The 25,064-nt window shown below is 41.6% G+C and overlaps 2 protein-coding genes across 9 annotated transcripts in view; both read left to right on the top strand.

The window, feature by feature from the left end:
- FER1L6 (fer-1 like family member 6) overlaps nt 1-14,259 on the top strand; it is a 286,778-nt gene extending 272,519 nt beyond the window's left edge. Inside the window, exons 40-41 of the mRNA XM_050801779.1 lie at nt 12,328-12,428; nt 13,096-14,259. Coding sequence (XP_050657736.1) covers nt 12,328-12,428; nt 13,096-13,279 — 285 coding nt within the window. The 3' untranslated portion in view covers nt 13,280-14,259. The remainder of the gene's footprint in view (nt 1-12,327; nt 12,429-13,095) is intronic.
- Nucleotides 1-25,064, top strand: part of NDUFB9 (NADH:ubiquinone oxidoreductase subunit B9) — a 576,062-nt gene that overhangs the window by 135,222 nt on the left and 415,776 nt on the right. The window contains exon 1 of one of the 8 annotated variants that reach the window (XM_050801729.1): nt 4,958-4,961. The exons of the other annotated variants lie outside the window; for them this stretch is intronic. The gene's annotated coding sequence lies outside the window, so the exon portion shown is untranslated. Of the gene's footprint in view, nt 1-4,957; nt 4,962-25,064 lie in introns of those variants that run through there. 8 annotated transcript variants of the gene reach the window in all.

Genomic DNA, 25,064 nt, shown 5'->3' with positions numbered 1-25,064 from the left:
AAATCCATAGAAAATAGATGAGCAGTTGCCAGGGGCTGGGGTGGGGTAGAAAGGGAATGGGGAGCAACTGGTATGGAGTTTCTTTTTGGGGTGATTAAAAAAAAGTTCTGAAATCAAATAGTGGTGATGGCAGTACAATTTTGTGAACATATTAAAATCTATGTAATTGTTGTATAATTTAAAAGAGTGAACTTGGTGAAACCCCGTCTCTACTAAAAATACAAAAAATTAGTCGGGCATGGTGGCAGGCGCTACTCAGGAGGCTGAGGCAGGAGAATGGTGTGAACCTGGGAAGCAGAGCTTTCAGTGAGCCGAGATCGCACCACTGCACTCTAGCCTGGGCAACAGAGCGAGACTCCGTCTCAAAAAACCAAAAAACAAAACCAGAATGAACGTTATGATATATGAATTTTATCTCAGTTTTTTAAAAGCAATGTTAGTGGAATGGTGAAGACAGAAGTAGATGAACGTGGATTGTCCAGTGAATGAGGAGCAGGTTAGTGTAGACTCTCTAGAACCCCCACCAGTTTCATCTCTCACTGCTCCCCTCTCAACCATCTCAAACCCTTCCCGGACTCTTGCTTGTCTGGTCTGTGGACTGGTTCTTCTGCCTGGATTGCCTTAGCCCCTTTCCCTGAGAAAACTCCTAGTCCTTAAATATTTGGAGATTCTTTTTAGCAGTTGTCCCTCTGAGATGCCTTCCTGGGTATCCTCAGCCTGGGTGGGCTTGCCTTCTACTTCCCTACATGTATCTCTTGACACACTATTTGAAGTTGTCCGTGGACTTCATGGTTCTTCTACTGTCAGCAATTTAAGTCCAAAAAGTATGTTTTTGCTTTCCGTTCCCTTTCTTAATTTTCAGTGTCTAATGTACACAGCACATAATACTCAAATATTTATTGAACGAATGAATTAATTCAAGAATAATTAATTGACCCTACTATAAAGAGATTATAAGGTTTTCTTCTGTTTAGTGTACTAGGCACATAAGAAGTGCTCAGTAAATGTTCTTTGAAAATGAACATATTAGTACACATTGATTTATATGATTATCTGAGTGTCGGTTTAGAAGCCAGAGAGGAATAAAGAAATGACAGAAGACAGGTAGATTTTAATGGCAAGGGGATCAAAAGATTTGGATTGAATATTACACAGTGGCGCATGGATGAACCTTTGGGCTGTGGCAGTCTGTTTTCCTAGACTGTATTAAGATCTGTAGAAGCATTTGAGCTTATGATCTGAGCCCCACCTGCTAGGTACCAGAGTAGTGGCAATTTCCATGATTTTTCACCTTCTGTCCATGCTGTCCTTGCCTTGCCAGAGCCTAGGTATGTCAGGTTATTATAGTGATTTAAATTCATTTGTTGAGTAGTTTTGTAATGACTGTAATGTTCTCACTTAAGTGAGACATTTATGTGGGAAATTTACTGTCTAGTTTGATTGACTCAATGCAGAGTTTTTCTGCTTTTGTGCTTTGGAGGGTCCATTTGAAGATCCCTCTATTTGAAGATTCCTCTTTGTCTCATGAGGGAAAACCTAACAGAGCCACTGGGGCCAGATCACCTCTTACAGTCCTATCATAAAAGAGAAGCCTCTTTTATGAGGACATGCACATTTTATAATTTAAGATCCCACAGAGGACTTATGTGCATCAAAAAATGCATGTCTGTGTTAAAAATTTCAAAGCTTTCTGGATTGTCCTAGGGATTGCAATCAGTAATAATGAGAGGGGTGGATTCCACCCTAGAACGGCGCCAGGTCAGCAGATAAGCAATGCATTCAAGGCTAACTGGGGCCAAGCACAGTGGCACACACTTGTAGTCTCAGCTACTTGCGATGCTGAGGCAGGAGGATCCCTGGAGCCCAGGAGCTCAAGTCTACCCTGGGCAACAGAGTGAGACCTTGTCTGTAATAATAACAAACACTGACTCCTGGATTCCATCCTTTAAGAAATAAGAAAAACCATCTTGGGTCCAAAGCCTGGCTCCATTATTTACCAGCTGTCTGAACTTTACCATGAACCTCAGTTTTCTTAGCTGTAAAGATTGAGAAAATTAAAGTATGTACCTCATGAGCTGTCATAACCATGAAATGAGATAGAATCTGTGTGCCTGGAACATACTAAGTGTTCAATAAATATCAGATTTTCGCTTGAGCGAAAATTTACTCAGCAGTAAACTGTTTTGACCAGTCCCTGCTCCCACCTCCTTCTGGGCCCCAAGATGAGGGAAATGCCTCAAACTCAAAATACCTAAATATCTTAGTCAATGTTAACATCTAATCCTTAGGGGTTACACTTTTGGTAAATGTAAGAAAAAAGAAGGGGCTGGGTGTGGTAGCTCATACCTGTAATCCCAGCACTTTGGAGTAGGAGGACATCTTGAGCCTGAGAGTTGGAGACCAGCCTGGGTAACACAGTGACACCCCATCTCTCCAAAAAATTTTTAAAATTTGCCAGGAATGGTGGTACCTACCTATAGTCCCAGCTACTCAGGAGGCTGAGGAAATAGGATCCCTTGAGCCCAGGAGTTCAAGGTTGCAGTGAGCTATAATCACGCCTTTGCATTCCAGCCTGGGCAACATAGGGAGTCCCTGTCTCTATAGAAAAAAAGGAAAGAAAAGAAAAAGAAAGGGGGCCGGGGAGGGGAAGGAATAGAACCTCTAGCAACATACTCTTAACTACTTTATAAATGATTCTCCTGATGAATTGGCCATGATAATGAATTTTCACAGGAGATTGTTTTAAAGATTTGAAATGGCTCTGTTGTCTGGGGGTTCGTTGTCTCATGCTGAGAAAAAATTCAGGATATGGACATGTGTGAATGGGTTAAGGAGTGGAAAGTTTAATAGACAGAAGAAAGGAGAGGAGTTCCTTGAGAGAGAGAGACCCGTCCAAAAAGGTGGGGAGGTGGCAGACTGCAGCAGATTTTATAGGCAGGCTGGAGAAGGTGGTGTCTGATTTACATAGGGCTCACACATTGGTTCAATCACATATGACGTTTACACAGGGCCCAGGAAAACTGGTCGCCCCACCCTAATCTTATTATGCAAATAGGCTTTCCAGTTGATTGGCACCAGTCTGTTCTTTACTGTACACGTGGCTGAGGGAAGGGAAGATGAGACCGCCATCTTGAACATGTCTAGTCCCTGACAGCATTCACCGTGCAAGCTTCCAGCTCGCTTGTCTCTGCCTGCAGTTCGATTTTACAGGCTGCTCTTTGTTAAAGAGAAAGGCCTTACCGAGGACTCCCATACCCTTACTACCTGCCTAAGTGATTTCTTCTTAACTCTTGTATCACCTTCTATACTAAGGATAGGGGCTTCTAATTAAATGCTCTTCATTTCTATCAACGTAGTTTTCCCCTGAGTCTAGATGATCATGTTGCTCCTTCAGTAGTTCATTTTTCAACAGTTACAGTGAGCCTCCTCTGGGCAGGGCTTTGGTAGGATATCCTGAATGCAAAGATGAATAGGATGCAGCTCTTGCCCCCAAGGAGCTGCTGTCTTGAGAAGACAGAACAGTTGCCGGTTGCTTCTCTTGTCTGACTGTCCTAGTAACAAGTGTTACCAATAGGAACTGACTACCAGAACCTGTTCTGAAAGACTGAACATACAAACAGCAGTGGTCAGACCACACGTGACAATAAAGCTACAACCTCTGCAGCAACGAGCCCCAAACCGTCAGAGCTTGGGCAATGACTGCAAGCTTCCCTAATTGGTGCCCCTCCTTCCAAATATGTTCCCCTAACTAATCACATATGACAGCCCCCTACTTAGCCTGCTTCCAGTTTCCCCACACGAGCACCTTTCAGTCAGAACACATCCGATGACTTCCCTTTTCTTGTGATAAATCTTCCTCTCTCCCTATTTTTGAGTCTCTGACAAACCTAAGTGAGGGCAGCTCTAAATAAATAGCCTCTGTTTGTTCTTATCTTGGTGATCTTTGTTGATTTCCACAGCATAAAACACTGAATGTATATTAATTCATTTATCTGCTAAAACCCCCTGAAAACATATATAATCAATCCCAGTTTTATAGATAAGGAAGCTGAGGCACTAAGAGCTTAAGTAACTTGCCTCATGTCACACAGCTACTCAGGGAGGATGAGATTCAAACACAAGCAGTTCACCCCTACACTCTTGAGTCCTAACCACTGTGCCATACTTCCTTTTCTGGCAGAGGGTCATAGAAACAGAAGGGACGTCCAACCTGTCCTGGGGTCACCAGCAATCTTCACCATAGAGGTGAAGTCTGAAGTGATATTTTTGGGGGAAATACAATTTAGAACAAAGTTTCCCAACTCAAAAGCTAATGAAGTTTTATCATTGAGTAGTCATTAAAAGCAACCTGCTGAGAGATTGCGGAGACAGAAATTTCATCCTTTTATATAGCTGAGCAGCAATCACCCATTACATACGTATTTTCGGGAGAAATGATAACTAGTTCTCAAATAAGAGGACTTCACAGCCCCATTTGTCACACATTGTTCTAGATTCACATGGTCATTGAGGTGACCATTTATCTTACTTGATTAGTTTTACCCAAAGGAAAAACAAACTTCTCAAATCTTTTTGCCACCTGCCAGAGATTTTTTAAACATATTTATTTTTAAATCTGTTATCAGTGCCCCCCCAGCAGTGTCATTTAGTCAATCTTCTCAAATCTTTATGACAGGAGGTAGTTTTGCAAATTGGGGCAAAGTGCTCACCAAAGTTAGCCTCCTACCCTCTCAGAGATACTGGGGTATAGGGTGCTATTCTCTTGATGTTTACATTTCAAGGAGATGGTTCTCAGATCCTTGAAAAAGACGTTCCTGGGTGTTAAAGACAAAAGGCCTATCAGCTTTCATTTTTTTAAATAATGAAAAAAAAAAAGCTTTCAAAACAATTTATATACATTTCAAAGAAAAGAGAAAGTGCTTACAATTTCTCTAACGTAAATGCTTTAAGAGAAAAGGGGGAAGGAAATCTCTTCCGATTTTCAACAGGGAGAACTAAGCCTCTCATTTTTTATTTTTATTTGCCCTTACACCTCCTAAAGGGAAAAGAAGAATCGACTTCATTTTCATGCATACCAGTGGCCCATGGTCAGAGCCTGGCCAAGGCTAGGAGCAGCATGGAACCTGGTCCTGAAAGCCCTGCTTTGGCCTGCAGAAGGGATGTATTCCAGCTACCCCTGTCTTCTTGTTACAGGAAAGGGGTCCCAGTCCAGACCCCAAGAGAGGGCTCCTGGATCTTGGGCAAGAAGGAATTCAGGGCAAGTCTGTAAAGAGAAAGCAAGTTTATTAAGAAAGTAAAGGAATAAAAGAATGGCAACTCCATAGACAGAGCAGCCCTGAGGACTGCTAGTTGCCCATTTTTACGGTTATTTCTTGATGATATGCTAAACAGGGGTGGATTCATGCCTTCCCTTTGTAGACCATAGAGGGTAACTTCCTGACATTACCATGGCATTTGTAAGCTATCATGGTGCTCGCTGGTGGGAGTGTAGCAGTGATGATGACCAGAGGTCACTCTTGTCCTCTGATCGTTGGTTCTGGTGGGTTTTGGCTGGCTTCTTTACTGCAACCTGTTTTATCAGCAAGGTCTTTATGACCTGTATCTTGTGCTGACCTTCAGTCTCATCCTGTGACTTAGAATGCCTTAACCGTCAGGAGTGCAGCCTCGTAGGTCTCAGCTCCATTGTACCCAGCTCCTATTCAAGATGGAGTTGCTTTGGTTCAAATGCCTCTGACACTCTTTCCTCCTTAAGTAATCAATAACCATATTAAGAAAATAACTTTCTCCTAATGGAGTAGCAAGTTAGGTGGTCCAGAGTAAATGGTGTAATGGAAAACTCCTGCCATTCCTGGGGGCACTTCTGTTTCCATGTGTGTAAAATCACTAAGTTAGACTGGGTGCCTCCAACATGCATGCCCATCCTAGACATTCTCTAATTCCAACTCTGTGTGCCCTCTCCTTCCGTTCTTTGAAGCCAGTATCCGAACATTGCTGTCTGGTTTTAGTTCCTGGCAAGCAAGAGAGAGTTTGTTTATGGCCATGGACACCTGCCAGATTTATTTTTAAAGCTGCTTATCAGTGCCCCCCAGCAGCATCATTTAGACATTTAGACCACACAGCTTCTAGTGTGGAATGTGGAATGTGGCTGTCCTCATAGTAAGTGAAAAACAGCTCCACGGCATTGCTGAGGAATGGGGACCCTTGGGAGAAAGAAAGGGAATATCTACGACCATGTTCTTCGTGAAGCACATTGCACTATGCATTTTATATGCCTTATCCCAAGTCATCCTACTCAAAGCAACCTTTAAATAAATCACTCTTTTAATAGATAAAGATCAAAAAATGTCTTTTGCAAGTTAATCCCACAAACTGACAGACAGCCAAGGTAAATCGCATCCCCGGTACATCAACAACTAAAACTCAAAGGGAGATTTCTGTGCTTCCAGTTTGGTGTGAAAAACAGCTGTCAGCATCTATTATGGCTACATACTTATATGTTATGTTCTAAAGATTCAGCAGTGAATGAGATAAATTCCTAGCATCCTGAAGTCCACAACTTAGCTGGGGAGGGTGGGAGATAGATCATTTAAATAATATTTAGCAAGATCAGATAGGAGCAGAGGAGGGAGATATTTTTATATAAAGATTCTTTTTAAGATAGGGTGTATAATGTGCATGTATAGGAAATCTGAAAAGCACAAAAGGTAGAAAAAATAGCACACATATGTATACCATCTAAAGAAAACTCTTGCTAATGGGGTGGTTATTCCTAATATTTTCTCTATGCATAATCATTCCATACTTAAAATAGTGCCTTCTTCATTTCGTTCCACTCAGTTTTCTTATGAGCATTCCTCTGCATTATACTAGCAATATTATTAACTCTATATTCTCAAAATAAAAATGCCAGTTTAATCATTGTGTTTGTCCTCAACATTTATTCATTTAAAAAATGTGAGCACACAGAAAAGTTGAAATGGAACAATGATCAGCCATAGCTCCACCACCAAAGTTCAACACTTGCTAATATTTTGCCATATTTATTTTGTCAATATATTTGCGTATACTCCATCGATATATGAAGTATATTTGAGTATTTGTGTGTATGTATATATGCCTATTTTTTGACTGAACAATTTAAGCTGCAGACATTCTGACACTCTACCCCTAAATACTTCAGCATGCATCTCAGGAATATAGACCCTCTCCTACATAACCACAATGCTGTCACCACATATAAGTAAATAATGATTCCCTAATGTAATCTGATATCCATACCATATTCGTGTCTCCATCTAGAAAAAGAATACCCTATTGGCCCCAAAATGTCTTATATAGCTGTTTCATTTTCAAAACAAGACTCAATCATGGTTTATGTATTGCTTTTCATTATTATATCTCTTTGGTCTATTTTAAAACAATCTTCTGACATTTTCCCCTCATGTTGACTATTTAATGAGACTAGGCTTGCTTTATCTGCTTGTTTTCTCATCATATTGCTTATCTTATTCTCTATCCTCTGTATTTCCTGTGAAGTGTAAGTTAGATATGACAGCATGTATCAAGTTGTTTAACAGGTGATGCTGTTTACTCCATAGCGGATCATGCCAGGAGGCACATGCTATCAGATGGTCTCATATTAGTGATGCTGTTTGCTCACTTGACTATGTTGGTAAATACAAGATCTCTTCACTGTAAAGGCACATTTTCCCCTTTGCAGTTAGCAGACAACTGATGGGTAACGTGGTGCTATGGGGAATTCCTGTTCTGCTCTACCCAAAGGCTTTAATAACTACTGGCGATCTTAATTATTTCATTGGTTTTATAAAATAATTTTTCTAACCCTTCCTTACATCTGTCTGTCTAAGCTATGTATCGATCTATTTACCTATCTACTATCATTTGAAAGAATGTATTTATTGGTTGGCATTTATCTGTTAAAAAGAGCTTTCCCTCATCAATTGGAAATGAATCAGTCATCCTCCTCCCCTACTCCTAAAAAAGACAGGGTAAATACATAATTCTATCGCTTAGTAACCAAATTTTACAATTCAGAGTTGGTATAAGAGCCATCTCTAATGATTTTCTCTTGCTTTTGTTGTTACTGTTATCACTATGGATTCATGGATTTTTAACAAATGCATTGTAAGTTCTATCCACTGAAGAATCTAGAATTAAAGTCACCCAGTAGCAAAGACGACTCCTAGCACCTAGATCCTGGTTTCTACACATCAGCTCCTACTGAAAACCAACGAACCAAAGAAACAAAAAACAGGGATCTTTGGGGAAATGGCTGACTCCAGGTCTATGGCAGATAAAATCCAAAATGAGTCTGGGACATCTCAGTGGAGCAAATAGGGCAATTTGAACATCCAAAAGAATAATGACTGTGCTTTGTACATAACACTTTTTCTGAGTTTTGAATTATTTCCTTAACATAGTTACCCAGAAATGGAATTCCTACATTCAGCATATAAGATTATGTATGACCATATAATACACACATAGTTGTATGCGTGTATATATGTGTATACAACTACATATAATATACACACACACGTAGTTGTATACCTGTGTATATGTGTATACAACTGTATTTTTGTGGTCATATATCTTATGTATGTACACACATGTATGTGGATATAACTATACACATAAATACACGTATACATATATAATGTATATATGCAATGTGTGTGTGTGTATATATATATTCCTTTTCCTAAAAGATTTTGCCAGCATACTTTCCTCCATTAACATATGAGAATGCCTCACGTAATTCCAGTCAGGGGTGTGTTTTCATAAGCAATAATCATTGCTGAAGGCATGTCCATTCCAAATGCAATCACTTCTCAGCCTCTGAAGGCATCCCTCCTGTAGGCACGGTGCAGTTTGGCACATCAATTGTATATGTGATATGACAAATCCAGGCTTCTCAAGGATCTTTTCTTACTGTCTCCCATCCACAAATATCATTAGGCTAGTAGATAGTCTCTCAGACTGTCTATTTTTACTAACTCTGATTTTAAATTACATTTAGAGGATATTATTAGCTTATGACCTCTCCTTGGTGCTGAGCTGGATGCTGATGGTTGAAACAGGACAGGAAACCTGTGTGTGGAGCGATACCCAGAGCCACGGCATTTATCGAAGCTGTCAGTAAACACCTTTCCCCTGCAGCCTTCCCAATGCCTGATAGATGCATTGTGACCTTTCTAGCAGGGTGGTGGAGCTGGCGCAAGGCTCTTCATGATGATAACAAATGACTCCTATCTCTAGGGCAGAAGTAATTTAATATTCTCTGCCTCCTTTTTCTTTGCATTTGTTTTCCTATAGGAATCTGGGCCTGTGGGACTTTTCTGGTATTTTCTTTATGGGCAGAAGATGTTTTCTGTTAAACTGCATGTTTCTGTTGATGAAATAGTATTGAAGTTAACAACTACCATAGTTAAAGGCTTTCTAGTTAACAAGCCCTAGGCTAAGCACTGCATATGTGTTATTTCATTTATTTTTCAAAGCAACCTTATAGGGTACATGCTGTTAATAGCCTCAGTATAGTGAGACTTAAAGAGGGCAGGTGACTTACCCAAGATCACACAGCTAGTAAATTGCAGAGCCTGGTTTCAAATGCGGATCTGTCTATTCACAAGTCCTATTCACTTGACTATTTGTGTTGTCCTATGCCACGCTATGCCATGCTATGCTATAATATCAAGCTATCCAAAGCCAACCCACAGATAGAGATCAAAAGCATATACTAATGCCAGAGCAATGACAGCAATTATGTATGGGGTTCCTCCTGAATAGTTCAGAAACGGCACATTTATTCATTGTTACATAAATAGCCTACTTTTTTCTTCCAGAACAAAGTGCCATTTAGACACGTAAAGTGGCAAAGGAATGGAGTTTGGCATCAAAGGACCTTGGTGCGAATCCGGGTTTTTTAACATCAGTTAGCAAACATCACCAAGCCTTGGTTTCCTTGGTTGTAAAATGGCAATAAAAATGCCGTATAGTTTGTCAGATTGCCCAAAAGGTTAAATGAGCTAATGCATGCATAAAACACCATGCAAGTTATAAAGTGCCAGAGTTGAGTTTATTGTTATTAAGAGTAGAGAACAAAGGGGCAACTGCGATCCTCTAACTGTGGCCCTAACTTACTCTCTGTCGATTTCTCTTCTCTCTTCCAAGCATTCTGGATCCTAGCAATTGGTTAGCTCCTCTTAAGCTGACTCTACTTCAAATTAGAGGAAGTGGATGAAGTTCCTAGTGCATAATATTCTGCTCAGCGGAGCTTAAGTTACCTGTGAATGATCTCTGGAAATAAGTCTGTTTTGTATATTGGACGCCATTTCTCCATGAGTTTTGGACTTATTTCTTGAGTCTCTCCCAGCCATCAAGTCCTTAACTCTGCCTTTCATCAATCCTAGAAGTTAGAACCACATAGCTCTAGAAAGCATCTGGCCATTTGACAGATCAGAAAACTGAGACTCAAGAAGACAAGTGCCATTGGATGGTGATCATGAAGACAATTATGGAGTCATCTCATGTTAGAGTTAGGCAGGCTCTTATAAACCTTCTAGTCCAATTTTCTGGCAATTAGATGAATAAGTTGGAAGGCAGCCTGCTATAATGGAAAGAGTATGAGCTTTGGTATCATACAGACCTGGGTTCAAATTCCAGTTGGTTGGCTTGTTGCCTGTGTGACCTTGGAAAAGTTATTTGATCTCTGTGGTTTCATTTCTGTATCTACACAAGGGAGACAGATAAATGATAGAACAAACCAACCTGGGGCAAAGTGAGCAATCAGTAAAGCACTACAATTACAGTTATACATATTATTACTCTACTATTGATGAATGTTTAAAGGAGAAATTCAAATCAATAGAAGCTTTATATTTTTTTCCCCACAGTTTTCAAATATTTTCTGAATGCCTATATGTGCAAGTCATTGCCTATGGGGCTAAGATTTCTCAACAGGAATGAGAGACTACATATATACATGTTTTCACAAAACATTTCTAGATCATAGGACATTTAATGCTACTCTGAGTTGGGCCAGGGTTCCATTCAAAGGATGAATGAGACCATCTAGATTTTAACTCATGATTTCACTGGTAATAAAAGTCCACTGCACTTCTTTATTAATTCAGGCAGCCATGCCACTCCCTCTCTTTTCCTGCCCCGCAACCTTACCCCATATGTATTCTATATCTTTCTTACATCTCCCATGATTATATTTTAATGGCTGCCAGGAACCAAACCTACTTGTGAAGAAGTCCTGGCCTTTTTAGGGTGAATGGGTAAGTTAACACAAGACCACTGGCTCATCGGAATCTTAGACTTTTGTATTGGGGTAAGAAATCAATAATGTCTGTAAAGTCAAGTAATGCCCAGTTCATGTGTGATTCAGAGGAAGAAGCTTTATCAGCAATCGTGTGTAATAAAATGTTTCACTCCTACCAGCTCTGCCTCCCTCCTATCATCTTGAATTTCAATGCACAAAACCAAAAGAGGCAGGAGAAATGAGAGTCTCTGTCACCAAGAATAGGAGCTCCAGGAGATCAGAAGTTCTGTTTTTCTTAATCATTAAGTCTCTAGTGCCTAGAGCAATGCATGGCATACAAAGGATCCCCAAAAGTGCTGAATGAATTAGTGAACAAAGGAGAATGGCTAACTTTTGTGGGGGTCCTATCTCATCCTTTGATAAATCAAGACATATGTCCCTGCCGAGAACTGTGGCATAGTGTTCTAAAGAAACACATTACTCACAATTTTCAAATAAAATAGGCCATTTCTTATTGAGAGAACAGGGGAAGAGGGAGGGAGTGCTGTAATAAAAGGATAACCCTAAAATCACTAGTGGGGACAACAAAAAGAATGAAGAATGACAGAAAAGAAACACCATTCAGCAAATGTGGGATCACTGTCATCAATTTCCTCTTGAGAATTGACAGAGAAGACAGACTGTATCAGATTCAAAAGGGTCTGCCACTCAATTAGTCCCCTTTCTAATTACTGCAATATTTCTTCAAATATCAAGTGTCTACAAGAAGAGTAGTACATGTGACTGGGCTTGTGTGTCTGTGTGGACACATGGGACGCTTTCCTTCCACAAATCTTGAAACATCATTCCTAGGCTTTTGCTGTTCATCATAAAAATGGCTTCTCCCAGGACCAAAAAAGCAACAATATTTATCAAAATAAAGCAGCAGGATAATCAAAATACTTTCTGGAATTCTCCAACTTGGTAACACTTCTAGAAGGTTGCCATTGGCCCCGTGGGTCTTTGTGACTAGAAACAAAAGCTTTTGCATCTTTTTGCAGGGCAAGGTTGAAGCTGAGTTCCACCTAGTTACAGCAGAAGAAGCTGAGAAAAATCCTGTTGGAAAAGCCCGAAAGGAGCCAGAGCCCCTGGCCAAGCCCAAGTGAGTGGAGTTGTGAGTGGGAACATCAGAAATGGGAAGGGGCCTTTGCAGTCCTCACTGCTGTCTGATATGGGCACTTCATTAGAGCAGTCCTGTGAGATACCCAGGAAGCCAGGAGGCAGTCAATCGGTGCCTTCCAACCTGTGTAGCTTTTTGAAGAAAAAGCTAAATATAAGAAGAAATATAAGACATAAACTATGCCTTCCAGGAGCTTTTGATCTATTTGGGGAAAATAACGCATTCATAAAATAGTTGTTAGAGTGTAGAAGACTCCGTAGTTTCAAAAGAGGGTGAGTCAAGCGATGAAAGAGTTAGGAACTTGAAGTGAAGGGAATCACTGGGGTCTGAGGCTGTCAGGAAAGACTTCATAGAAAAGGTGGGATTTGAGCTGGTAGGTGGGACAGATGGAGGGTGATGGGGCCTTGGGCTGGATTCTAACTGGACTCTTGCTCTCTGCTCCACATCGGCCTTTAACCATGGTACAGGAATCCTCATCATACAATGTCAGGCTGCTCCTGCTTCAGGTCACATGCTCTTCTCCCATCTTCAGGCCTCTCCCTATGGGTCCTCAGAAAGTGGGAGTCAGAAACATTTCCTGGGTGTCTTAAGCACTCTGAGTGTTGACAGGATGACCCCCCTTTTTGATTTTCTCTTCCTTCCCCCTCAGCCGCCCAGACACCTCCTTTTCCTGGTTCATGAGCCCCTTTAAGTGCCTGTACCACCTCATCTGGAAGAATTACAAAAAGTACATCATCATTGCTTTCATTCTGATCATCCTCATCATCTTCCTGGTCCTTTTCATCTACACCTTGCCAGGAGCCATCAGCCGAAGGATCGTTGTGGGCTCATAGAGGATCATGGAGGACCCAGATCCTCCCCATATACTAATCCTCTCTTCCTCATCTGGGAGCTTCTAAGAACATGTCAAACGCATGGCACTGTGCTGAGTGCTAAGGGGACAGATCAACCCTTCTTGGAAGAGATGGAAAAGAAACATTTTCTCCCTGCTCCAACCCCCGCCTCCAGGTTTCAAACTTATGAGACATAAGGCATGTTTTATCCCTTGGGCAGCATGAAATAAGGCACTTTCACCTCATGGTAATCAACAGTGACCTCAAATTAACTTAGATCAATGTTATCTTTATGTAATTGCTTATATCCTGAGAGGTTTAGTTCTGGGTCAGAGATTTTATTAGAAGTACTTTATTTTAAATAAAAATTTAGGCCAGTTGTGGTGGCTCACGCCTATAATCCCAGCACTTTGGGAGGCTGAGGCAAGTGGATCACTTGAGGCCAGGAGTTCAAGACCAGGTTGGCCAACATAGTGAAACCCCTTCTATACTAAAAATACAAAAATTGTCAGGCATGGTGGCACGCACCTATAATCCCAGCCACTCGGGAGGCAGAGGTTGCCGTGAGCCGAGATCGTGCCACTGCACTCCAGCCTTGGTGACAGAGTAAGACTCTGTATCGGAAAAATATAAAAATAAAATTTTAGAGCAAACAAACTGAAAATATTATAACAAATTACTAGACATTGAACCTGTCCCTTATATCTTAACCTTGTGTAATCCTTATAGTTTACAGAACACATTCACTTAGGCTGTGAAACTGGCTTGCAGACAATGTCATATAAATCATCTAAAATACCTTATTGTTGAAATTTCCATCTAGAGACGAGATGTTGTGGATTTTCTATTAAAGTCACCACTTGCGGAACATGTTCAATAGTAGTAGTTGGCTCTGGAGAAACTATTTTGATTTATGCTCTGTGGCAGTTTCCAGATGGGAACTTTTTAATATGTTGTAAGATATATGAAATATAATTGCGTGGATGGATCAGGGGCAGCTCCATGCCACCAGCAGGAATTCTCTTTTGTCAGATATACAAGGTCCACCAAGTATGGTGTTCCCATAGACCATGATATGAATGGCCATCCCTGGCACTATTCAGCACTTAGCCTGACTACCATATGTGCCAGATTTCATCATGAATCTTAAGCACAAATTTTTATTTTATTTGAGACAGAGTCTTACACTCTTCGCCCAGGCTCGAGTACAGTGGCACGATCTTGGCTCACTGCAATCTCCACTTCCTGGGTTCAAGCAATTCTCATGCCTCAGTCTCCCAAGAAACTGGGATTACAGGCACTTGCCACCACACCTGTTTTTTTTTTTTTTTTTTTTTTTTTTTTTTTGCATTTTTAGTAGAGATGGCCACCAGGTTGGCCAGGCTAGTCTTGAACTCCTGGCCTCAAGTGATCTGACTACCTTGGCCTCCCAAAGTGCTAGGATTACAGGCAGGAGCCACCACACCCAGCTGCTTAAGCACAAACTAATTTCAAAACCAGTCTTAGAAATGATATCCTACGCACTTGTCAAATGGGGTCAGTGTTTCTCGAAAGTAAACCTCTGCTCTTCATAACACAGAAATCTGCCACCCTACCTAAGGCAGGGACTTGAAATGAGGCGCAGTTTTCTCAGATATAATAAGGAAACAGAAGAATTGGAATATTTAGTCTCAATTCCCATGCACAATTTTCCGCCTCGTATGCAAATCAATATGACAACCATTTCTTTTTTCTATCAGCAAGAGTCATTTGTTGGTGTTGGGAGGCTAGGCTGGAGTTCCCCTCTTGACACCAGAAACACCAGGGCTACTGTTTTGTTTGACAGTCTAGCACAGATGTCTTCTAAAGGGTAACATTTACTTCTATATAGAAAGCCATTTTTAGAATGTTCCTGGTCCATCAAAGGAAGACTAAAAGCATGTTCTGTGTGATTTTGGACTTAAGCCTTTTTCACTGAATTCTGGCCCTAGATACTCACTAGTAACCATAAGGCCCTGTTTTCCCCAAATGCTGAAATAGAACATTTACTGCATTGGCAATGTTTTCTAGTGGGATTGGTTACACAAACTGTCATTCATTTTTACTGTGCAATATTGCACAGCCATAATTAATGGTGTAGTTAAAAATATTTGATGGCATGGAATATATACATTGAATACATTGTAAGTAGGAAAATATACAGGCTAGAAAACTGTATGTATAGCATGTTGTAAAAAGAAAATATATATATACATGCATAGCAAAAAATGTCAGGAAGAATATGCCAAAATATTAATGATTATCTTTTAGTATCATCTTTTTTACTTTGTCTATTTCTCCTAAAACTTCTAAAATAAAAAGGTATTATTTTTCATGTAAAAAGCTTAATAAACTTATGTGTCCATTTAAAAATATTCACCGAGTGTCTCCTATGTGCTGGACAGTGGGGATATGGCAGAGATAGGACAAACAGTAGCTCCCCACGATATTTTATCTTCAAATTATGGGTCATCCAAGAGAGGCACCAGATAAGGAATGTATTTCATGGATGAGGTTTAGGAAAAAGTATGACTACACCTCTGGTGATGTTGACAAGGAGAACAGCATTATTTTAGGATAAATGTGAAAGTAAGGTATTCTACTTTCTGCTGGATTGTGGACAGGAAGATGACAGGTAAATTCTTGACAAAATGTACATTTTTCCAATTCATACTAAAAAGCTAAAAGTTTAAAATCCTTGTAAGTTAAACAGAGCTCATTAACTCTCCTTTGATGTCAAAAGACATCCAAATGCTAAAAGCCTGGAGCAGTATTTGAAACACTTTCAGATCAGATGGCATCTTAAGAAATGTGTGAGAAGCAGTGGAAAGCAATGATAATTTTGGAATCAGCTATGTCTGGTATTCTATACATAGTTTATTGCATATGCCTGTCCTGCATGTAAAAATTAAATAATGTTCCATGCCTAATTGTGCAGCCCTGGTGCTAAAGATATTACAGTGTTGTTTTTTTTTTTTAAGCCCATTTCCCAAGAAGTTGTCATGAGTTCCTACTTGTGTTCTTAAATAAGATTAATTTAAATTTATTCATTTGACAGCTTAGAGTTTTCTTACAGTTTAAATCTGTTTCAGAAAGGTTTTATTTATGTATTTTACAACATTTGAATCTTTTTCCCCCAAACAAAGCAAAACAAAATTAATACCAGCAATAACCACCACAACCACCACCACCACCACCACCACCACCACCCCACAAGATGGGATATCCAGTTCTGTGTCACCAGAGGTTGAAACACTGGTACCCCTCTTGCTCTTTCCTTTATAAGACACATACACGGAAATTACAAGATCTACTTCACAGCTGGGGCCATTTGGTGCTTAGTCATTTAACAGATAATTATTGAGTTCTATCCACTGCAGGTGCTATAATCAGCACTGGGGATACAAAAGTGAACAGATAAAGTCCTTGTTCAAACTCATGGAACACAGAGCTTGATGGAGAGAAGACATAAAACAACCACACGCATAGATCATTACAGACTGATGGACTAAACAGAAACAAAATACTGGGAGCAGAGAAAGAACACCTTACAGGGGGCCTGCACCCAGTCTGGCATCAGAGAGGCATCCTGGGAAAGAGATGGCTGAAGAGAGATGACAGAAGAAGAGATGGAAAGAAGAGCTCTGAGACAGATGACGACATGTGCAAAGGCCCCATGGTGGGAGGGTGCAAGGCACACAGAGGAGTCTGAAAGGGCGTCATAGTGAGATGCAGAGGGTCCTGAGATGGAGCTGGAAAGTCATGCAAGGGCCATATCCTTAAGGGTTTGGGTCTTTATTTTAAGGGCAATGGATAACTATTGAAGAATTTTAAGCAGTGGAGAGGTAAGTTAGATTTCAATTCCATATGGAAAACAGATCAGTAGCCCTCCCCACAAGAGGGTGGCTGGGTTCACTCAGTAATGGCAGTAGAGGAGGGAAGTGGAGGGATCAGAGATTGTATCTTTAAGGCTCCAGGGTGGTCTAATGGGGAACTTGGATCTAGTGTTGACTCTGTTTCATACAAACTATGTGACCTAGGGCAGTACCTTCACATCTCTGATCCACAGTTTCCTAGTCTGGCATGTGAAGAGGTTCATATATATGGTGAGGAAACGTCCATGGCATATTCTGGTGCAAGGCTAGCATGTTGATGGGTCTGTAGCATGGAGAGTTTGAAGGGGTGGACTGAACTCAGAGCTGGATTGTGAAGGATTTTGAATGCCATGCTAAGAAGGTTGGATTTATGCGACATAAAGTGGGGAACCCTGGGAGGGTTTAAGCAGAGAAGTGGCAAGAACAGGTCTGTGATTTCAACAAGTTGTTCTGCCTTCTGTGCATAACAAACCGTCAGGGACAATTGAGGTGGGAGACATCTTAGGACTCACGAGACATAACCCTGGCAGTGACAGAGGAGCCAAAAAGAAATTATTTAAGCAGATAATGAGGGTAAGAGAGTTCTCAGTGGAAGTTGCTTTTAATAAAAATCAGCCCCCAGAATAATTTTTTTTCTAACAGAAAGCAGCCTGAAAAATCAAGCTACAAACCTAGATAAGCAAGCTGGAAGTTTCCATAGGTAAATGCCAGCAGCTGTGCCAATAGAAAAGGAGTACCTGGAAGCCAGGTATGTTGGACATGGAGGCTCCCGCCTTTTCTTTGTCATCCTGTGTGCAGTAAAGAAGCAGGCAACATGGCGCCAGCCAGGTAGAGAACCCATTTGCATAATAAAAGGTTAGGGTGGAGCTGCCAGCTTCTGTGTGCACTATGTAAATGAAATGCCTGGTCCAACCAATCCTCTGCGCACTATGTAAATCAGACACTGCTTCAGGCTCATCTATAAAACCAACCACGTAGCACTGGGAACCAAGAGATCCATTCCAAACCTCTTCCCTCTGCACAAGGGAGCTTTTCTCTTTCGCCTATTAAACTTCTGTTCTTAAACTCACTCCTTGTGTGTCTGCATTCTTAATTTCCTTGGTATGAGGCAACCAACCTCGGGTATTACCCCAGACAGACAACGTCAACGCCACTTCAGCAGGATATAAGAACCTATGCCAGGACCATGGCTGTGAGGACGGAGAGGGAAAGCCAGGTTCCAGAATGTTGATGACGTTCCTCCCAGAGGTGCCTGCCAGATAGGACAGGGAGTTTGGATGCTGGCTCCACCATTTCTCCCTGGGCAGGTCACTTAGCCTCCCAGAGTCTCAATTTCCTCATCTGATAAAAAGGAGGTATTACCTGCTTGGCAAACGTTGGTGTAAAGATGGAAAAAAATGTACAGAAAGTATATAGCAAGAGTCTGGCACAAAGCCAGTCCTCAAAGGTAGTAGCGTATGTCACATGTATTATTTCTACAGGCAGAATCAACAGGGTTATTAATTGGAAATGGACAGCAAGAAAAAAGGATCAGATCTTTCAGAAATGTTCTGCTACACAGACTAAGAAACTTTGCAACCAGAAATTATCCTGAATGCGTTAGTTTTCTATTGCTTTCTGTAGCGGATTACAACAAACTCAGTCGACTAAAGTAATACAGATTTACTGTCTTACAGTTCTGTGGGTCAGAAGTCCACCATGGGTCTCACTGAGCTAAACTCAAGATGCTGGCAGGGCTGCCTTCCCTTTGGAGGCTCTAGGGGAGAGGCTGTGTCCTGGCCTTTGTCAGCTTCTAGAGACGGCCTGCATTTCTGGGTTCCGGGCCCCCTTTCTCCATTTTCAAAGCCAGCAACATTCCAGCATCTCTCTGTGCCTTTCTTCTGTAGTCACATCTCATCTGACTGCACCTGAAAAAGTTCTTGTTTTTTTTTTTTAATGCTTCTTATATTTTAAGCTGTTATTTTATTTTTTTATTTTGAGACAGGGTCTCACTTTGTTGCCCAGGCTGGAGTGCAGTGGTGCGATCTTGGCTCACTGCAACCTCCACATCCGGGGCTCAAGCAATTCTGTCTCAGACTCCCAGGTAGCTGGAATTGCAGGCACCAACCACCATGCCCAGCTAATTTTTGTATTTTTAGTAGAGATGTTTCACCATATTGGCCAGTCCGGTCTCGAACTGCTGACCTCAAGTGATCTGCCTGTCTCAGCCTCCCAAAGGGCTGGGATTACAGGCATGAGCCACCATGTCCAGCTTAAGTTGTTATTTCTTTTAAGGCCCATGTGATAATATTGACTCCCCCTCTATAATCCAGGATAATCTCCCCCATTACAAGGTCCTTAATCACATCTGCAGTGGAGACACTTTGTCATATAAAGGAACATTCAAAGGTTTAGGACGTGGGCTTTTTTTTTTTTTTTTTGGTGGGGGGGCAGAGGGAGATGTTATTCGTCTACCACATTGAATATCTCCCAGACATGATAATTCAGTCCAATTTGGAAGCCATTTCAGTGGAGCTTTGAAAGTTGGAGTTTGAAAGTTGATGATTATGGTGTGTGAAAGGAAAGGCTCCACAGACACTTTTCTCTCAGAACAAGATGTTTTCACTTGCTGTTCAACTTCTCAAGTGACAATTATCTCAGAAAAAAAAGGGAAGGATCCCTCCTGTCCTTCCCTGATTAAATCCTGGAGAGCACAGTGGATAAGGTGCTTTCTGAGCAGATGTGACAGGACTCTGCCACTTCTTCCCACATCCCAGCCTCAGGAGAGCCCTATAAACCTCTTAAGTTCAGCTTTACCTTTAACGCAGCAGTAGTTTCTTTACATTCTTTGCTCTCCCTAGTTTATAAAGGGCAATTTGAGAAAAGTACATTTTTTCTGAAGCATTGTGTGGTTTCTGCATCATTGTACTAGCACAAAGAAAATGGGCTTTGGAAACAGAGAGAATGCCATTGAAACTTAGGCGTAGCCACTTACTAGCTGCATGACCTTGAGCGAGTTATTCAATGGCTCTGAATCTCATGCTCCTGATGCATAAAATGAAGATAACACCCATCTTACAGGATTGTGTAGGCTGGGCATGTGCAGTGGTGGTAATGACTGGGGACAGAGGTAGAGGAACATTATTATAAAGTATCTAGTGTATTGTCTTCTATATCATAGGTATTTAAATTAATAATCGCTTACTATCTAAGCAACAGACAACTAATATTCCTTCAGTGCTCTTATAGATTACAAAGTAATACATACATTTTCTCATGAATTCTCCCAACAACCCCATTTTGTAGAGAGGAAACAGCTACAGGAACCTCCAGATCACCCGTTCATTTGGAACAGATCTAAGACCCAAGCCCACCTTCTGCTCCTTGGCTCTTTCCTTCCTAAGAGGCTGCCTGATGGTTGATTTAAGGTGGGTAGGGTTGTCTCAGGCAGAAAATTCCTCAGTGATTTTTTGAGGTTCATTCATGTGTTAGGGGTTGATCTAGCACCGCTGAAACATCTCAAATGTGTTTTACACGACACTATGGGGCATGTTTTGAGCCTCTCTTTTTACCTTAACTACATCATTTGATGGTTAGAGAATGTAATGGGCATCTCTCATTCATACTACCCTAGACCTTTAAATTTTTTTTTTTTTTTTCAAATTTGACACATCTTCTAGTGAGAATCTCCCCATTCCCAGTGCAGAAAACAAACTCCGGAGTGCAGACACTTAACTGAGCTCCCCACAGCCAGGCATACAACTTGGAAATTAGTTGTGTGAAGAAACAGACAAAGAAGGAGGTATCGATCGCCCCAGACACTGCTAGCTGCATAATAAACATGCATTTCTCCCTCCTCCTTGGTAGAATTCCAGCTGTAGTTGGGGGAGAATGTGCTGAACTAAAAGCACATATTTTCAATCTCTTGCTATTAGGGGTAGCCAAGGCTATGCAAGCAGAGATCACTGGGGAGGGCTTTTAAGAAATCTCATTAAAGGGAGTTCACTCAGTGGCAGGCTCTCCATGCATTTCTTCTTCCTCCTTCATCCCATCTGAACTGTGGTGTGATAGCTGGGGTCACATTGATTGTACAGTCACCAAGCCATTTCTAGTTGGTGTGTCTCTGGAGTTTTCTATGTGAAAGCCAAATAAACCTCTGTCTTTCTAAAGCCAAAGTTATTTGGGGGTGTTGGTGTTATACACAACTGAATCAAATCCCAGCTGACATAAAGAAGCTTTCCTTGACCTTACAGAAATGGAGCCACTTCCTTCCAGTACCTTGTCTGATTGCTTCACCTCAGATCAATAAAGGACCAGGTAACACTAGGCCCCTTTGTGATGACATTTCTCTTCAAGTTAGAGCTAAAGTCCATGGAGAATTTCATGTCAGGGAACACCTTTGCACTGGTGGACCAAGCCAAACAGTTAGAATCTTCAAGTAAAAGTTATCTCTTTTATTTCCTGAGCTTCTCCTTAAACTTCATCTTTAACTTTTAAAATTTACTTTTAATTTGTGTATAATATACATAACACATAATTTACCAGTTTAACTATTTTTTACAAGTACAGGGTTTTTTTTTTTTTTCCTTTCCCCGCCCCCCCGCCGCATGGAGAATGGGGTCTCACTATATTGCCTGGGCAGGTCTAGAACTCCTGGGCTCAAGCTATCCTCCTGACTCTGCCTCCCTAAGTGCTGGGATTACAGGTGTGAGCCACTGTACTTGGCCATGTACAGTTCTATGACATTAAGTATATTCACACTGTCATGCAGCCATCATTGCCGTCTATCTCTAGAACTGTTTTCATATTGTAAGACTGAAAATTTGTACCTGTAACCCCCCATTTCTCCCTCCCCGTAGCCCCTGGAAACAGTCATTCTACTTTCTGTATGAATTCGACTAATATAGTATTTGTTCTTTTGTGACTTTAACTTAGTATACTATCTTCAGGGTTCATCTATGTTGTAGCATGTATGAGAATTTCTCCCCTTTTAAAAGCTGAATAAAATTCCATTGTGTATGTATATACACCACATTTTGTTTATCCATTCATGGGCACTTGAATTGCTTTCACCTTTTTGCTATTGTAAATAATGTGGCTATAAACATAGGTACGCAAATATCTCCTCCAGACACTATGTGATAGTCTGTTCTTGCATTACTATAGAGAAATTCCTGAGACTGGGTAATTTATCAAGAAAAGAGGTTTAAGGGAGTTGGGTCAAGATGGCAAACTAGAAGCAGCTCATGTGCACTGCTGTCATGGAGAGGAAACGAAAGGGCTAGTGAATGCTGACTCTGCAGGCTGATCATCTAAGAAACACATCAGGATCCATCAAAACAGCAGGGGAACACAGAGAGCAGAGAAGAGGGAAGCTGGGTACCAGCCTGTCTTGGCTCAGTGCAGAGCTGGAAGAACCTCTCCATCATGGGAAAGGGTGAGTGAGTGAGAGTCTCCTGAGGGATTCACACTCTTCACAGGGATCTATGCAAAACTGGGAATAGGAAAATCCCCCTGGCACCCTAGCATACCCTCTCCAACCACGCTTCTAAACTGAGACAAAGAGCCACTTGCATGTTTTGCAGGAGAAACTCTTGAGTCTAACGGGACCTCTACAAGTCTTGAGTTCTGCAGCAGACCAGCACTGGTGTCATGGCCCCAGTAGAGGCTGCAGTCACAGTGCCTGAGAGCAGTAGGATTGCTCTGCCCACTCTCACCAGACAAGACTCAGCACCAGCTTCCAGTCCAGCAGCCTACTTCTGTGTGAACTCGGCCAGTGGGTGACCCTACCCACCCCTGCCACTGGTAGCCCAGGAGGGCAATGCCTGCTAGAGATTCCAGCCCAGTGGTCTCACTTCCACTTGAATTCAGTTGCGGGCACAGCCTCTTGTCATTCCAGGAAGCGCCCGGATGGCAGAGTGGGGGGCCTCACCTACCCCTGGTGGCCAGGCAGGCAATGGCTGTTAGGACTTCCAGCCCAGTGGTCCCACTTCTATGTGAACTCAGCTGGCAGGTGCAGCCTCCTATTGTCCTGAGAAGCACCTGGATGGCAGGATGGGCAACCCCACCCACCCCTGCCATTGGTAGCCAGGTGGGCAAGGGCTGCTAGAGCTTCCAACCAAGTGGTCTTGCTTCTGTCTGAACGTAGCCAGCAGATACAGCCTCCTGTTGTTCTGAGAGACAGCCAAACAGTGGGTTGAGTGACTCCACCTACCTCTACCTCTCATAGCCACGTGAACCACACCTGATAGTGCTCTCAGCCCAGGAGTCCTACTTCTGACTGAATTTGCTGAGGGGAACAGCCTCCTGTCATCCCAGAAATACCTGGATGACAGGACAGGCAACTCCAGCTATCCCCACCTATCGTAACCAGACAGGCCACACTCACTACAGCTTGCAGCCCACAGTCCCACTTCTGTTTGGACTCTGCAGGTGGGCGTGACACTGTGTTTCCCTGGGAAGCACTCAGACAGAAGATTAGGGATGACCCAGCAGGCATACAGCCTATCTGCCAATTGCAGCCTCTACTTGAGGGAGCCCCATGAACCAGAACCCCCAACAAAAGAAATGTGACACTAATTAGAGGGGGCTCCAAGACTCAGCAGTGGACTAGACTCAAAAGTCAGTTGACTGAACCCACCTTATACCACAATCAAACCCCCAAAGGCATCAAAGAAGGTTTAAAAAAAAAAAAAAAAAAACCCATACAAAGGACAGCAACTTCAAAGACAGAGGCATCAGCCCATGCAGATGAGAAAGAATCAGTACAAGAACTCTGGCAACTCAAACAGCCATAGTGTCTTCTTGCCTCCAAACAGCACTAGTTCCCCAGTAATGGTTCTTAACCAGGTTGAAGTGGCTGAAGTGTCATAAATTGAAGACATTCAGGAGAAAGTCAAACACCAATCCAAGGAATCTAAGGAATACAATAAAACAGTACAGGAGATGAAAGACAAAATGGCCATTTTAAGAAAGAACAATTTGAATTACTAGAGCTGAAAAACTCAGTTCAAGAATTTTGCCATATGGTTGCAAGTATTAACAGCAGACTTGACCAAGCTGAAGAAGGAATCTCAGAGCTCAAAGATCAGTTCTCCAAAATAACTCAGTCAAACAAAAGTAAGGGAAAACCAATAAAGAAGAATAAACAAATCCTCCTAGATATATGGGACTGCATAAAGAGACTAAAATCTATGATTCATTAGTATCCCTGAAAAAGAGGGTGAGAAAGCAAGCAACTTGGAAAACATATTTGAGGATAGTATCCATGAAAATGTTGCTAGAGAGGCCAACATTCAGGAAATGCAAAGAACCCCTGTGAGATACTTACTATACAAGATGACCATCCCCAAGACACATGGTCATCAGATTATTCAAAGTTGAAGTGAAAGAAAAAATATTAAAGGAAGCTAGAGAGAAGGAACAAGTCACCTACAGAGGAAATCCCATTGAGCTAACAGCAGACCTTTCAGTAAAAATCCTACAAGCCAGATGAGATTCAGGGCCTATATTCAGCATTGTTAAAGAAAAGAAATTCCAACCAAAAATTTCATATCTGGCCAAACTAAGCTTCATAAGAAAAGGAGAAATAAGATCCTTCTCAGACGAGCAAATACTAAGAGAATTTGTTACCATCAGATTTGTCTTACAAGAGGTCCTTAAGGGAGTTCTAAATATGGAAAGGAAAGATTGTTACTGGCTACCAAGAAAACACACTTAAGTACATAGATCACTGACACTATAAAGCAACCACACAAGCAAGTTGATATAATAAACAGCTAACAACATGACAGAATAAAACTTGTACATATTGGCTGGGCACGGTGGCTCAAGCCTGTAATCCCAGCACTTTGGGAGGCCGAGACGGGCGGATCACGAGGTCAGGAGATCGAGACCATCCTGGCTAACATGGT

The sequence above is a fragment of the Macaca thibetana genome, chromosome 8, assembly GCF_024542745.1.
Source record: "Macaca thibetana thibetana isolate TM-01 chromosome 8, ASM2454274v1, whole genome shotgun sequence".
Taxonomy (NCBI): Eukaryota; Metazoa; Chordata; class Mammalia; order Primates; family Cercopithecidae; genus Macaca; species Macaca thibetana.
The sequence above is the reverse complement of the archived record's forward strand: the minus strand, read 5'-3'. Positions and strand labels throughout refer to the sequence as shown.